We start from the raw sequence: 16,828 nt of genomic DNA on the forward strand, positions 1-16,828 counted from the left end.
ACTACAGGCGTGTCCGATAGTTGGGTGACATTGAAGCTGATGACTTCTCGGTGATTCCCAATTTGCATCACCATCGGAGGCGTTTGCTGCACCACCTGCCCCCCCAGCAATTCCCTGCCATCCACCTGACAACCTTCAGAGGCAGCGTGGCTGGCAGTAGTGCTATGTTGTGCTGTTGAATAAAATCCAGTCCTATGAAGTCCGCGTTACTACCAGAGTCAATGGTAATCGGCACTTCCATAGTGAGTCCATTGGGTAGTTGGAGCGATGCTGTGAGCTGCACCACTGGTTTGGGCGGGAGGGGGTCTGTGGGCTGCAAAATTTCTGGGGATTGCTTCACTGACTTGTCTGGCTGGACCCCAGTGCCTCTTCTTCCAGCCAGACTCTGTCGTTTCCCTGCTGTGGTTCTCTCTGCTGAGTTGCGTCTGTTACTTTTGCTGAGGCTGCAGTGTGCTTGTGGAGCCTCTGGGGACACTCTTTCACCATGTGCTGAGCACTGTCGCAGATGTAGCACTTCCTGTTCCCTCTAGGAGGCTTCGCTTTGACTGCTCCCGGTGTTAGGGCTCTGGTAGCTGACTGAGCCCTGGCGCCTCCAATCTCCATCGGTTCCTCTCCCCCTCCCTGCGGAGGTGTGGATTGCGCACGCGCTGCATCCTTGGGAAAGAGGGGAGGTGCTCTCGCTGGCGTACGTCCCCAACGTCCTTCTTCTCTGTTCCATGGACGTTCTTCCAGACGCACCCCAATTTCCAGTGCCCGCTGGACCACCTGCTGAGTGCTCTTTGGTCTCTCCCCCCTTGCAATCTCATCTTTCACATTTGCATTCAAGCCTTCCCAAAAAAGGTCTCTGACTGGAGCAGAATCTTTCTCCCATCCCAGCGCATGGACTAATCCAAAAAAGCGAGAATGGTACTGCCTTACACTGGCTCTACCTTGTTTGAGTCCATGTATGTCTTTTCTGGCGATATCAATGTCTATATTTGATAGAAAACACGAATCCATCGCTTTAATGAAAGCATCCGCATTTTGGAGCGCCGGATCCTTATCTCTCCACAGGTTGCGCAGCCACGCTTTAGCTTCCCCATGCAGATGGGACCAGATAAACCCCACCTTCTCTTGCTCATCTCTAAAGTCTTTATCCAGCAGCTCCAGCGCAAACAGCAGGTCTGCTCGGAAGTTAGGGTACTGCTGTAAATTCCCATCGAAATGAGATGCAAGGCTGCCTCCTCTTTTCCCCAGCCCAATCCCCTCTGATTTGGGTCCCGGTTGCCCCTGTTTAGCAAACACTTCCAACCTGGCTTGGAGATCCCTGCAGGTAGTTGTTGTTCTGTAGTCATCTTGCCTGACTTTTGTGAGCTCGCGAAGCACCAATCCTCTCCCCTCGCTGCGTCCACTCACGTTACGAGGTTTTTGGTGCAAAATTTATCTGAGATGGAGCTTACTGTCAGAGCTGGCTCCAGGTCCCAGCTCACAGAGGACCAACGCTAGCCGGCAGTAATGTACAAAAGTCTTTATTGAAGTACAGTTTCCATTTTCCAGCCGCAGCGCCCCAGCTCTACGTCTAGGGTTAGATCGGCGAAGCTCCATCTGAATCTCCGCCCCCTGTACACCAGTTTAAGACTCTAGCCTTACTCCACCTCTTCCGTCTCTCCTTTCTCCTCTGGGTCCTGTTACCCCCCGGGGTCCCTTCCTTCCTGGATTCTTCTGACGCTGAGGTTGACCCCCCTGACTCCTCCCGCTCTTTCCGGCGGGCTTTGGGACCTGGCTCCCTATCCGGGCTGCCAACTGTGCCGCCCTCCTGTACATTTGAACTTGGCGCGCGCACGCAGCCTTCAACCTTCCTCTTGATCATTTCCTCGCTCCCCGATGGAGGCGTGGCCAATCCTGCCTCATGTCCTCCCGCTGGCAGTGCGCCTCCTGATCCCGATGCCTGGGACTCCTCCCCCCTACTGCACTCTGGTGTGGACGCTGGTCCTGATTTCCAACTGCTGCTCTCTGAGTCCCCTCTGGCCCCTTCTTCCTGGGGTGTCCCCCTCAGCACCCCCCTTGCCCTGACCATGGGAGCCCCTTTCTGTGAATCTTCCGATTCGCTGGAAAGACTCGGAGACCTCGGACCGCTGTCATCGCTAACATTTCCTTCGGACTCCTCCCCCTCGCTCTCTATTTCCTCCCTTTCCTGTGCCTCTGCTCCTGAACCCCTGACACATGCTTTTACATTTCTCTGCTGAGAATGGAGATGTCAATAACAACAACAACAGAAAATATGAATGCCCTATGGACAAACGGGAGATTCCGGGTTCGAATCAGGCCCCAGGACAGCTTCTTTCCATCCTGGGTGAAGAGAGTTGGACTATACAACCCCAGAGCCCCTTCCCCATCAACCAAACTCACCCTCCGCTTGCTCTCTCTCCTTTTCCAGGCAGAGAGAAGGAGGCTGGGAACCGTAGCGCTGGCAGCAACTGCACTGCTGCGCCGGCAGAACTGCCGAACCGCCACCACCCCGACCTCAACCAGAACCGTATCTTTGGCTATGAGGAAACCCGGCCCAGGACCAAATCGGACCCTGTGCTGAAACTCCCGGGCGCCGAGGGTGAGGACTGCGGTGCCCAGCGCACCCGAACCCGCTCAGTGGACAGTCCTGGACGGAGCCTCGGCTGTGCTGGCCTGGACCTGACGGTGCTGCCACTGCCGGGTAGCGAGTGCGACGAGGATGACCCTGGCGCTGCCCCAGCCATCGCGGCACCGCCACCTGGCTTCGGCGACAACAGCTCTGACGAGGACGACGCCCGGTGCCGGCGGGCGGCACCAAGTGAGGACGGTGGGCGCCAGCTCCCGGTGACCTTCGTCCAGGCAGCCTCACCAGGGTCCCGGACGGTCCGGGAACGAGCCCAGGATCTCGACGAGGCGCTGGTGTCCACCCTGCAGGCCCTGGAAGCCCTGGCGGAGGCGGAGAACAGGCTGCTGGCGCCGGCGACAGGTATTAAAGAGGGCGTTGAGCCCACCCCCTGGGATAGAGATTAGGAATAGGGTTATTATCATTATTATTATTATTATTATTGGGGTTAGGGATAAGGGTTCAAGATAGGGATAGTAATTATGACTAGCGTTATTATTAGGGTTAGGGATAAGGGTTAGAGATAGCGATAGGAGTTAGGGACGGGGATTAGGGATAGCGTTGTTATTCAACATCCTAACGTTCCCGCCCCGTGTGGTTTCTCCAGATCTCATCGTCCTGGCCACCCTTGACCCTGACTGCAGCCGTGATGCCGACGCTTCCCCGAACACCACCTACTTCCTGGCGCAGGGGGTCAACCAGAAGGAGCTAGCTTTCTGCTTGCGAGGCTGCGGGGCGCCCACTTCGCCAGCGAAGACCGGGAGGTCCTCGCCAGTGCAGTTCGCCGAGGCCGAACCAAGTCTCAGCGCCCAGGCTTGCCCCTCAAACCCCAAACCCGAGCATCCCCAGAAGGAGACAGAAAGCTGCCAGGCGCCGGCGGAGAGGATTCGGAGATATGCTATGATTCACCCGCCCTGGGAAGCGCCTGATCTCGAACTCAAGGTGCTGCAAGGAGAGGACCCAGATGTCCCGGCGCACCCGCAGGCACCCCGGCCGGCGTTCCGCTTCCGTAAGTTCTTCTCTGCAACATTCCTGGCGCGGCTCAAACAGGAGACGGACGAGCGCCGAGCGCAGCTCCGCAAAGTAAAGCAGTTCGAGCTGGAGTTTCTGGAGCAGCTCCTGAAGGGTCCGGCGCCGGGGGGCTGTGTCTGCCCGGCGGGTGCCGGCCCTGTGCCGACAGCACCCAGCGTGTCGCAGTGCAACTGTCGAGGGAGGGAGAGTTGCCCACAGCGGGTGGCGCAAGTCCAGAGTAGCCCAGAGCTGAGAGACACGGAAAAGAGCGCCTCCTGTCTGGGCACCGAGTGTGTGGCGGTGGCAGCGGCCCGCTACGAGAAGCTGTGGCGCCACACCGGTGGGGAAGGGGCCATTCCAGAAGAGGGCAATCCAGCGCTGGATGAGCACCTGACGTCGTGTTTCCCGGAGGAAGTGTGCCCACAGCAACTGGCGCTGGGTGGAGAGGGCTGCTGCTTGGTTCCCTCCTGCTTCTCGGCGCGGGCAGTCAACGAGGCTGATGAGCTGTGCTACTCAGTGCTGCCAATCCCAGACGGCTTGTCCCAGACACAGGAGATCAACTTGAGGGTGGTGTCAAGCCTTGAGCGCATCCAGGAGCTGCGCGGCCGGGAGTACGCCTTCCCCGGTGGGTTCTCGGCGGTGAGGCTCGACGCCGAGCGGCTGCTGAGTGCCCTGCAGCAGTGTGCGGCGGCGGTGGCAGGGGGAAACGGGGTGCTGGCGCCGGATGAGGGGCGGCAGGAGTTGGCGCTGGCCTTCAGAGAGCTGAGGGCCGCCTGCCAGCAGGTGGCGAGCACTGAGAAGAGCCCGGCGCATCTGCTGCCAGCTGTCGCCAGGAGCTTCCGGGTGCTGGTGCGGTTGGCGGAGACGGTGGCGGGGGTGGCAGGCAAAGAGGCGTGGCGGCGGGTGCTACTGGCCCAGGTGGAGGAGGTGGCGAGGAACTACGCAGCCCTGGTGAGGGCGGCGGAGGAGTCAGCAGCCAGGCAGGCGGGCGAGGAGCCAGGCGCCCATTGACGGGACCGGCGGCCCACCGAGAGGATGTTCAGGGAAATGTGACGAGGAGGCCGTTTTCGCTGAGGTGCCCAGGGCTCCGTCTGCGGACCCCAGTGGTCATCTAGTCCAACCCCCCCCCCCCCCCGGCTCTGAAAGCCAGGAGGTGGTCGGGTGACCTCACCCGTCACAAGGATTGGCAAAGGAAGTAAAGAAGGAAGGAAGGAAGGAAGGAAGGAAGGAAGGAAGGACAGAGAAAGGGAGGGAGGACGAAGGGACGAAGGAACAAAGGAAAGAAAGAAGGAAGGAAAAAGAGAGAAAGGGAAGGAGGAATGAAGGAAAGAAGTAAGGAAGAAAAGAGGAAGGGAGTAAGGGAAGAAGGAAGGAAGGAAACAGGGAAGGAAGAACAGAAAAATGGAGGGAGGGACAAAGGAAGGAAGGTAGGTAGGTTGCTAGGAAGGAAGGACAAAGGGATGGCGGGAGGAAGGAAACAGGGAAGAATGGAAAAATGGAGGGAGGGACAAAGGAAAGGAGGAAGCCTGGAGACGGTCAGATGACTCCACCCATTGCAATGATTGGCACTGAGGTGGCCTTGCCCAGGGTTGGACTGGATGACCATTGGGGCTCCCCCTGGACATAGAGATCCTCCCTTTTTTTTCATGCCTGTATATATTATTCATAATAAAGACTATATATGTATAGATATATGGAAATTACATTGTCTATGTAGAAAGATGTGAAACTTATATGCAAATTTATGCCAATACACAAATCTTCATATCGATCTTGTGTTTGTGACATCTCTCGCCCCCTAAAAAATTAATAATAATATTTATTTTAAAATATGGACTATTTCTAAACAATATTAATTAATATTAATCCATAATGATGTTGGTTAATAGTAATATATGATGATATTAGTGTGGACTATTAATTAATATTAATTAATCACAGCAAGTAATAATATTAAGTAATATTAAGTAGCAAATAATAATAATTGATATTAATATTAATTAATAATAATGTTAATTTAGAAATGCAGACCTAATCCGAGTCCTTCCGTGACTCTTATTTCTTTATGAAATGTGGGGGAAATAAATAATAGTACAAACATAAAAATGTAACAACAACAATATCCACCACAATAATATCATTTTATTGTTTGTATTTGCCCATCTGAGAGGATTACCTGAAAATAATCACAGTTCTTCCTTGATTTATTTCTTTATGAAATGGGTGGGATATAAATAATACAGATCCGGAACACCTTGGAATATGTATGTTTTGGTCCCCGAATTTAATAACAACAACAAAATTATTATTTGGCCTGGGTTGCCCCAAAGCCATCATAATTCTTCCTTGATTCATTTTTTATTTCTTTATGAAATGGGTGGGATAGAAATAACAGCAATAATATATCATATAATAATATAATACAAATAATGATAATTATAAAAATGCTAATAATCACTAATAATGATGAGATACGATGAAACAATAACATTAAATTAAAAAATAAAGGAATTCACCTAACATTAGAGAAGGAAGGCCTGGGGAAAAACTTGTCTTTTCCTGTTATTCCCTGGGGGAAATTGGAAAAAACAGTTTGACATAGTTTGAATATTACACACACTCCCCCCTCCCACATTTTTTATAGAAAAAAATCAGGGGAAAAACCTGGTTTTCCCCAGGCCTTCCCATCCCTACCCAAGATCTCTGGGCGGTTTGGGAAAGCTTCCGAGGAAAAAGGTAAAAGGCGGATCTACACGGATCCTCGTGAATTCATATGATTTTTTCATTCAAATTAAATAAAACCAGCATGATACTGTAGACCATGTCTTACTCTGTAGAAAGCATCAAAAAAATCACGCATCCACTGTTTCGGGGGGGGGCGCAGGGGCGCAAAAACATGGTTAAAAAACATGGATCCTCATGGATCCTCATGATTTTTCCACTAGATCAGCCCAAAGTCACCATCAGATCAAACATCATGGCCATGGGCACAGCATCCAGCACAAAAATCACGGATCCACGGCTTCCTGGCAAAACCGTGGCCCAAAAACGTGGTTTTGAAGCAGGGATCTTCATGGATCCTCACGCTTTTTGCATTGGGCCAACCCAAACTCACTGTGAAATCACATATCATAGTCAGGGGCACAGCCTACACCACAAAAAACTCGGATCCACGCCTGCCTGGCCACGCCCTGGCCCAAAAACGTGGTTCCGAAGCACGGATCCTCATGAATCCTCGTGATTTTTGCACTAGATCAGCCCAAAGTCACCATCAGATCAAACATCATGGCCATGGGCACAGCATCCAGCACAAAAATCACAGATCCACGGCTTCCTGGCAAAACCGTGGCCCAAAAACGTGGTTTTGAAGCACGGATCTTCATGGATCCTCACGCTTTTTGCATTGGGCCAACCCAAACTCACCGTCAAATCACATATCATAGTCAGGGGCACAGCCTACACCACAAAAAACTCGGATCCACGCCTGCCTGGCCACGCCCTGGCCCAAAAACGTGGTTCCGAAGCACGGATCCTCATGAATCCTCATGATTTTTGCACTAGATCAGCCCAAAGTCACCATCAGATCAAACATCATGGCCATGGGCACAGCATCCAGCACAAAAATCACAGATCCACGGCTTCCTGGCCACTCCATGGTCCAAAAACGTGGTTTTGAAGCACGGATCCTCATGGATCCCCACGCTTTTTGCATTGGGCAAACCCAAAATCACCATCAAATCACACATCATGTCCAGGGGCACAGACTGCACCACAAAAATCACGGATCCACGGCTTCCTGGCCACTCCATGGCCCAAAAACGTGGTTTTGAAGCATGGATCCTCATGGATCCTCACGCTTTTTGCATTGGGCAAACCCAAACTCACCATCAAATCACACATCATGTCCAGGGGCACAGACTGCACCACAAAAATCACGGATCCACGGCTTCCTGGCCACTCCGTGGCCCAAAAACGTGGTTTTGAAGCACGGATCCTCATGGATCCTCATGCTTTTAGCATTGGGCAAACCCAAACTCACCATCAAATCACACCTCATGTCCAGGGGCACTGCCTGCACCACTAAAAACTCAGACCCACTGCTTCCTGGCCACTCCATGGCCCAAAAACGTGGTTTTGAAGCACGGATCCACATGGATCCTCACGCTTTTCGCATTGTGCCAGCCCAAACTCACTGTCAAATCACACATCATAGCCAGGGGCACAGCCTGCACCACAGAAAACTCAGATCCACGCCTGCCTGGCCATACCGTGGCCCAAAAACGTGGTTCCGAAGCACGGATCCTCATGGATCCTCACGCTTTTCGCATTGTGCCAGCCCAAAGTCACCATCAGATCAAACATTTTGGCCATGGGCACAGCATGCACCACAAAAATCATGGATCCACAGCTTCCTGGTGAAACCGTGGCCCAAAAATGTGGTTTTGAAGCACGGATCCTCATGGATCCTCACGCTTTTCCCATTGGGCCAGCCCAAACTCACCGTCAAATCACACATCATAGCCAGGGGCACAGCCTGCACCACAAAAATCACGGATCCATGGCTTCCTGGTGAAACCGTGGCCCAAAAACGTGGTTTTGAAGCACGGATCCTCATGCTTTTTGCATTGGACCACCCAAATTCAATGTCAAATAACACGTCATAGTCAGGGGCACAGCCTGCACCACAGAAAACTCAGATCCATGCCTTCCTGGTCATACCATGGCCCAAAAACCTGGTTTTGAAGCACGGATCCTCATGAATCATCACACCTTTTGCATTGGGGAACCCCAAATTCACCCTTTATTCAAATATCTTGTAGATAACCACAGATCTGACCCAAACATCATGGATCTACTGCTTCATGGCCCAGGCCAAATGCTACCCTGGATATATTGGCCAATTTTCAGGTGGGTGTGCTGGGATGGAGGAAACGGAGTCGGCTGAATCTCTATCCATTAAAGATGGGCGTCCAATGGCTGGGCCAGAATGATTTTGATTCGGTTTGCCAGCTCCCAGCTCTTCATGGGGCGCAATAGTCACCTGTAGCCTCCATCAGGAGTCCCAGTGTGATCCTGGATGCTTCTGTCTCTATGGAGGCATTGGTCACAAATGTAGCAAACTGCCATTTTTTAATATATGTCAGGTTAGGCGATTGGTACCGTACCTGTCCCTTTCCAACCTAGCCATGGTGATTCATGCAGTAGTCACCTGCAGACTAGACTACTTTAACTTGCTGTACACCTGAGCCAGGGAGGGCAGGGTATAAATGCGATAGAGAGAGAGAGTGTGTGTGTGTGTGAGAGAGAGAGATGCAGGGCTACCCTTGAGACTGCTCCAGAAACTCCAAATGGTCTAAAATGCAGATGCATGATGTCAGGGAACTGCCATCGGAGCAGGAGGCGGAGAGGAGGCTCCAGGACGATGGTGGAGAGGGTCCCAGTAGGGGGAGAGGTAGCCTGGGGAAGGAAATCAGATGTCAGGGGTTCAGGAGCAGAGGCACAGGAAAGGGAGGAAATGGAGAGCGAGGAGGAGGAGTCCGAAGGAAATGTCAGCGATGACAGCAGTCCGAGGTCTCTGAGTCTTTCCAGCGAATCGGAAGATTCACAGAAAGGGGCTCCCATGGTCAGGGGAAGGGGGGTGCCTAGGGGGACACCCCAGGAAGAAGGGACCAGGGGGGACTCAGAGAGCAGCAGTTGGAAATCCGGACCAGCGTCCACACCAGAGTGCAGTAGGGGGGAGGAGTCCCAGGCATCGGGATCAGGCGGCGCGCTGCCAGCGGGAGGACATGAGGCAGGATTGGCCACGCCTCCATCGGGGAGCGAGGAAACGGTCGAGAGGAAGGTTGAAGGCTGGGCGCGCGCGCCAAGTTCAAATGTACAGGAGGGTGCAGCAGTTGGCAGTCCGGATAGGGAGCCAGGTCCTAAAGCCCGCCGAAGAGAGCGGGAGGAGTCAGGGGGGTCTACGTCTGCGTCGGAAGAATCCAGGAAGGAAGGAACCCCGGGGGGTAGCAGGACCCAGAGGAGAAAGGAGAGACGGAAGAGGTGGAGTAAGGCTAGAGTCTTAAACTGGTGTACAGGGGGCGGAGATTCAGATGGAGCTTCGCCGGTCTAAACCCTAGACGTAGAGCTGGGGCGCTCCGGTTTGAAAATGGAAACTGTACTTCAATAAAGACTTTTGTACACTACTACCGGCTAGCGTTGGTCCTCTGTGAGCTGGGACCTGGAGCCAGCTCTGACATCAGCGTAACACCAGTGGAGAAGGGGGGCAGATGGGGGAATCGGAGAGGTGGCTCCAGGACTCTTCGCAAGAGACCAGCGGAGAGGGCACGAGTACTCCGTTGCCCACATCCACTTTGCGCAGAAAACTTCCGTACAGGCAAAGGGGGAGGAGACTGGGCGTCAAACAGCTTTTATGCTGGAAGAGGTTTAAGAAACGCCCACTGACGGATTCTGCCAGCGACTGAGGCAGCCACGGAACTTGAGGCTGTCCAGACAGAAAGGGTTCAACCAGGCAACCTAGCCAGGAGTAACGGCAACTTACGCACAAGCAACCCCTAGAACCATTACACATGAGTTCTTACTTGGACTTTGTGGAGAGCCCACATTCAGTTGGTTGTTCATCAGCTGGATTGGCTCCAGGTGGAGTATCGAATCAGGTTCAAGGTTTTGGTGCTAATCTTTAAAGCCCTAAACAGTCTGTGACCTTTCTTATCTGTGGGAATTATCTTCCAATACACCCCCCCCCCATGAGTGTGACGCTCATCTGACAGCAACCTACTGGTGGTCCCTGGCCCAAAACATATCCAGCTGTCCTCGACCAGAGCCAGAGCCTTTTTGGTGGAACGCTTTGTCTAATGAGACCAGGGCTCAGTGCAATCTATCTCAGTTCTCTCACATGTCATGGTGAGTGGGCTTGCACATTCCTATGACCCTTGTGAGCGAAACCATTGGGAATCTCATACTCCCAGCAGGGTCACCCAAGGCGGTAAGGTCAAAGAAAATTAAATATGCTCAGAGTCCTGTAGTGATTTCATGCTCTTTATTGCAGCTTGTAAAACAGTGACTGAATTTCCCCCGAAACCTCAGGCTTTTATATACATTATTTACACAATGAGTCCCGTCTGACTGGCTGGTTCTGCTTCCCTCCTGGAGCCTGATTGGTCTTTTCCTGCAAGCCAATCAGTTCTTGCATTCTAGGATCCTACTTGTCTATTGTTCTAGGATCCAAGCTTAGTACATAACAGGGAAGGAGCTAGACAAAGAATGATCCAAGAAGTCCTCAACGGCAGAACAGGCGGGTGATAACAAGCAGTGTGTTACAACGGCTCTGAAGGCGGATGAAGGCTGCAGCAGATAGGATCCACCAATTTGTCATGACTACTCATGCCATCAGAACAGAGCCCTACTGCGAAGGCTGTGCGTTGGTCAGCGTGCACTGATCTACACACCTAAAAGAAATTCACGCACAGGCGTCTTCCAAAAACCCAACCCCCCCCCCCCATTGTGAACAGCAAATGGCTTACAGAGGCAGGAATGTGAAATCTGGAAGCCCCTAGTCATGAATTGACACATGGGCAGTGGATACAGATTCAGTCGTTCTGACTCAAGGAATGAGGCAGTTGAGCAGCTCGGCAGCTGTATCCATGACTGAGCAGCCCTTTTTAGGATCCACTCTGCTCACCCCGAAAAGAGGGAGTGGCTGGAAACGGTGCCCTAAACATAGTCTGCCTCCCTTTTTCCCTGACTGGATTACCGCGCCCAGTGGGGTCACCACCCAGGGGCCGTAAAAGACAATTGAACTTTGGAACATGGAATATATGGACTTTGTCAGATAACACAGACAGCGAACGTCCTAAACGCAGAACTGCCATCATTGCAAGAGAGCTGCGATGTTTTAACATCCATATTGCAGCATTTCAAGACTCTCGAAGAGCAGGCGAAGGACAACTGAAGGAAGAAAAAGGAGGCTACACATTCTTCTGGAGAGGTCTATCTGAACAAGAACATTGAATACATGGGTAGGCTTCGCTATGAAAAACGACCTTGTGAAGCTCCTGTCAGAAGTCCCTACTGGCATTAATGAGCGACTCTCAACCCTTCGAATAAAGCTCACAAAAAACCAACAGATCACTATAATCAGCACTTATGTACCAACACTGGATGCCGATGAAGACATTAAAGAAAATTTTTACTCTCAGCTGGATACCATCCTATCAGAGATGCCTAAGGAAGATAAAATTATCCTTCTGGGTGATTTTAATGCAAGAGTTGGGTGAGATTTCGATTTGTGGCCTAGGACTATTGGGAAAGAAGGAGTTGGCAACAGCAACCAGAATGGAATCTTACTTTTGACGATATGTGCAGCGCACAACCTTGTTATTACCAAAACACTCTTTTGACAGAAAAATAAATTTAAAACTTCATGGCGGCATCCTCGGTCAAACCACTGACACCTCTTAGACTATGTTATTGTCCGTGCTAAAGATCAACGTGATGTGCTCCTTGCCAGAGCTATGACGAGCGCTGGACAGATCACCAACTAATACGCGCCACGATGGCTATCAAGATTATACCTCAACGCAGGCTTCAGGGAAGAAAACCAAGGCTCAAAATGAACACTCAAGCCCTTCAAGTTCCCATTAAGCGGGATTGCTTGTAAACGACTCTTAAGCACCAACCTGCTTTCAGAATTCCCTGATGACATCGAGGAACACTGGACCAAGCTAAAAACTGTTAGGATATAGCTCCGTTCCTCCTTAAAAGAGTCAGGCATGATTGTTGTGTGTCACATGCCTGTTTACTCCCAGCACTGTTTTCACTGGGAACTTCCGTTTTGTATATAGCTTTTGTTCTGGCTGTTTCCTCGACAGGGATGCAAGCAGTCATGTTTTTCCTTTGTTCTGACCTATGTTGAATAAAGCTGTAAATATGCTCTTCTGTCTGAATCTTCCATTGCGGAGACTGCTGAAAAGGGCGTGCATGAGTCTTGGAATGTGTCTGAGGCTCATGTCGCTAATTGATTGATGCTGTTTCCACGGGAGACCGGTGATCGTCCGGAGACGGCGTGGAGGCCTGATGCCTCTATCTCCCTGACAATACTCCAACAAAAACATCCATTATTGCAGTCTGTGAACAAACTATTGGATACCAAACCAAGAAACACCAGGACTGGTTTGATGAGAATGACAGTGAGATTGAATGCATGATTGACAAGAAAAGGAAGGCATTTCAGATCTGGCAAAAAGAAAGAAACTGTGCCACTAAGAAAAAAACCCTATGCCAATGCTAAGAACCAGAGAACTAAAAAACACCTGGTGGATAAAAAAAAAAAGCTCAAGAGATCCAGCACTTAGCCAACACTCATGATGCACAGAGTTTCTTTAAAGCCAAGAGGGGGAGGAAGCCACGGCTTTGCTATCATATCTGAGTTCTACGTTTGACTTGGCAAGAACTCCCCTGAAAAGATTGATGTCGGAGCAACAGGTCTGGGAAACTTAATGAGCAGATGTTTAGACTGTATTTTATGGAAACGCTGAAATGGCATCTGCCGTTCGAACAGGACCTTTGGATTAAGGTGAAAATCCACACAGGACTATAATAATGTTTGTTTCAAATCACTTGTGGAGACTTTCAGAGTTTATAAAGAAAAGAAAAAACGATAACAACAACAAGATTGGAAGACGATTGGTAAAGGATAACAACAAAGAGATGGAAAGATAGAACTCTGAACATCAAAGCAGCACAAATATGAGAGGATTTGACCCTTTTTGAGCTCGGAGCATGGGTAGCCCCAACAAAAATTTAAAATTTGGCTAAATATTTGGAGTATATTATGTATTGGTATAATTTGGAATTAATGTGATTTGATTGGTTTGCTAATTTTTATTTTTTTTAAAAAAAGAGAAGAACTGGCTCTGCATTCCATACAAAATGTTGTTGTGCCTGCTGTTTGCTACAGAGACTGAAGATTCCTTCCCCCGGGTTTTGGCCCTGCTCAAGAACCAGTTAAGCACTTCTATGCCCCATTCATTTAAACTGCTGAATAAACTTGGCCCTTCCATGAATCCCATTGAAATCTATCACATTATTATTATTCAGTTGTGTCTCAGCATATTTATGGGAAATGTCACTATTACAAAGTGTTTGGAAGAAGAGTTTGGACTTGATATTTCGCCTTTCACTCCCCTTAAGGAGTCTCAAAGCAGCTAACAATCTCCTTTCCCTTCCTTCCCCACAACAGACACCCTGTGAGGAGCTGCATGTGGAGGAGCGGGGAAGCGAACCCAGCTCACCAGATTATGAGTCCACCGCTTTTAACCACTACACCACACTGGCTCAAAGACTAATAGATGGCAGCTATACATAACCTTTAGCTTAAAAAATAGCAACAATATCTATCTAATGGAACAGTGCAGCGTACAAGCTAGTGTCATAGAATCATAAAATCATAGAGCTGGAAGAGACCGCACGGGCCATCTAGTCCAACCCCCTGCCATGCTGGAACACACAAACAAAGCACAAGCAAACCACGTTTTCGGGCCATGGAGTGTCTAGGAAGCTGTGGATCCGAGTTTTTTGTGGTGCAAGCTGTGCTCCTGGCTATGATGTGTGTTTTGATAGTGAGCTTCAGGTGGCCCAGTGCAAAACGTGTGAGGATCCATGAGGATCCGTGCTTCAAAACCACGTTTTTGGACCATGGAGTGTCCAGGAAGCCGTGGATCCAGGTATTACGTGGTGCAAGCTGTGATCCTGGCTATGACGCGTGATCTGACATTGAATTTGGGCTGGCCCAATGCAAAAAGCATGAGGATCCATGAGGATCCATGCTTCAAAACCACGTTTTTGGTCCACGTTTTTGCCAGGAAGCCGTGAATCCGTGATTTTTGTGTTGCATGCTGTGCCCATGGCCATGATGTTTGATATGATGGTGACTTTGGGCTGATCTCGTGCAAAAATTATGAGGATCCATGAGGATCCGTGCTTTGGAACCACGTTTTTGGGCCACGGTATGGCCAGGCAGGCATGGATCTGAGTTTTTTGTGGTGCAGGCTGTGCCCCTGGCTATGATGTGTGATTTGACAGTGATTTAGGGGTGGTCCAATGCAAAAAGCGTGTGGATCCATGAGGATCTGTGCTTCAAAACCACGTTTTTGCGCCACGGTACGACCAGGAAGCCGTGGATCCGTGATTTTTGTGGTGCAGGCTGTGCCCCTGGCTATGATGTGTGATTTGACCGTTGGTTTGGGCTGGCCCAATGCAAAAAGCGTGAGGATCCATGAGGATCCGCGCTTCAAAACCACGTTTTTGGGCCACGGTACGACCAGGAAGCCGAGGATCTCAGTTTTTTGTGGTGCAGGCTGTGCCCCTGACTATGACGTGTTATTTGACAGTGAGTTTGGGTGGTCCAATGCAAAAAGCATGAGGATCCATGAGGATCCGTGCTTCAAAACCACGTTTTTGGGCCACGGTTTCACCAGGAAGCCGTGGATCCATGATTTTTGTGGTGCATGCTGTGCCCATGGCCATGATGTTTGATCTGATGGTGACTTTGGGCTGATCTTGTGCAAAAATTATGAGGATCCATGAGGATCCGTGCTTCGGAACCACCTTTTTGGGCCATGGTATGGCCAGGCAGGCGTGGATCTGAGTTTTCTGTGGTGCAGGCTGTGCCCCTGGCTATGATGTGTGATTTGACGGTGAGTTTGGGCTGGCCCAATGCGAAAAGCGTGAGGATCCATGTGGATCCGTGCTTCAAAACCACGTTTTTGGGCCATGGAGTGGCCAGGAAGCCGTGGATCTGTGATTTTTGTGCTGGATGCTGTGCCCATGGCCATGATGTTTGATCTGATGGTGACTTTGGGCTGATCTCATGCAAAAAACATTAGGATCCATGAGGATCCGTGCTTCGGAACCACGTTTTTGGGCCACGGTATGGCCAGGCAGGCGTGGATCTGAGTTTTTTGTGGTGCAGCCTGTGCCCCTGGCTATGATATGATGTTTGACAGTGATTTAGGGGTGGCCCAGTGCAAAAAGCATGAGGATCCATGAGGATCCGTGCTTCAAAACCACGTTTTTGGGCCATGGAGTGGCCAGGAAGCCGTGGATCTGTGATTTTTGTGGTGCAGTCCGTGCCCCTGGGAATGATGTGTGATTTGACGGTGAGTTTGGGGTGGCCCAATGCAAAAAGCGTGAGGATCCATGAGGATCCGTGCTTCAAAACCACGTTTTTGGGCCATGGAGTGGTCAGGAAGCCGTGGATCTGTGATTTTTGTGGTGCAGTCCGTGCCCCTGGGAATCATGTGTGATTTGACGGTGAGTTTGGGGTGGCTCAATGCAAAAAGCGTGAGGATCCATGAGGATCCGTGCTTCAAAACCACGTTTTTGGGCCATGGAGTGGTCAGGAAGCCGTGGATCTGTGATTTTTGTGGTGCAGTCCGTGCCCCTGGGAATCATGTGTGATTTGATGGTGAGTTTGGGGTGGCTCAATGCAAAAAGCGTGAGGATCCATGAGGATCCGTGCTTCAAAACCATGTTTTGGGGCCATGGAGTGGCCAGGAAGCCGTGGATCCGTGATTTTTGTGGTGCAGTCTGTGCCCCTGGACATGATGTGTGGTTTGATGGTGAGTTTGGGGTGGCCCAATGCAAAAAGCGTGAGGATCCATGAGGATCCGTGCTTCAAAACCACGTTTTTGGGCCATGGAGTGGCCAGGAAGCCGTGGATCCGTGATTTTTGTGGTGCAGTCTGTGCCCCTGGACATGATGTGTGATTTGATGGTGAGTTTGGGTTTGCCCAATGCAAAAAGCGTGGGGATCCATGAGGATCCGTGCTTCAAAACCACGTTTTTGGGCCATGGAGTGGCCAGGAAGCCGTGGATCCGTGATTTTTGTGTTGCATGCTGTGCTGCTGGCCATGATGTGTGATTTGACGTTGAGTTTGGGTTGGCCCAATGCAAAATGTGTGAGGATCCATGAGGATCCATTCTTGAAAACCACGTTTTTGGGCCACGGTATGGCCAGGAAGCCATGGATCCGTGATTTCTGTGGTGGATGCTGTGCCCCTGGACATGATGTGTAATTTGACAGTGACTTTGGGCTGATCTAGTGCAAAAATCATGAGGATTCATGGGGATCCGTGTTTTTTAACCATGTTTTTGCGCCATTGCGGCACCACGAAACAGTGGATGCGTGATTTTTTTGGTTCCTCCT

General features: G+C 50.6%; 1 protein-coding gene across 1 annotated transcript in view; it reads left to right on the plus strand.

Moving 5' to 3' along the window:
* Positions 1–5,309, plus strand: part of LOC310668824 (FERM and PDZ domain-containing protein 3-like) — a 60,265-nt gene extending 54,956 nt beyond the window's left edge. Inside the window, exons 15-16 of the mRNA XM_083422140.1 lie at positions 2,417–2,974; positions 3,219–5,309. Of these exons, the coding sequence (XP_083278266.1) occupies positions 2,417–2,974; positions 3,219–4,633 (1,973 nt within the window). The 3' untranslated portion in view covers positions 4,634–5,309. The remainder of the gene's footprint in view (positions 1–2,416; positions 2,975–3,218) is intronic.
* The last annotated feature ends 11,519 nt before the right edge of the window (positions 5,310–16,828 follow it).

Source organism: Podarcis tiliguerta, assembly GCF_965153285.1.
Source record: "Podarcis tiliguerta genome assembly, chromosome: W".
NCBI classification, from domain to species: Eukaryota; Metazoa; Chordata; class Lepidosauria; order Squamata; family Lacertidae; genus Podarcis; species Podarcis tiliguerta.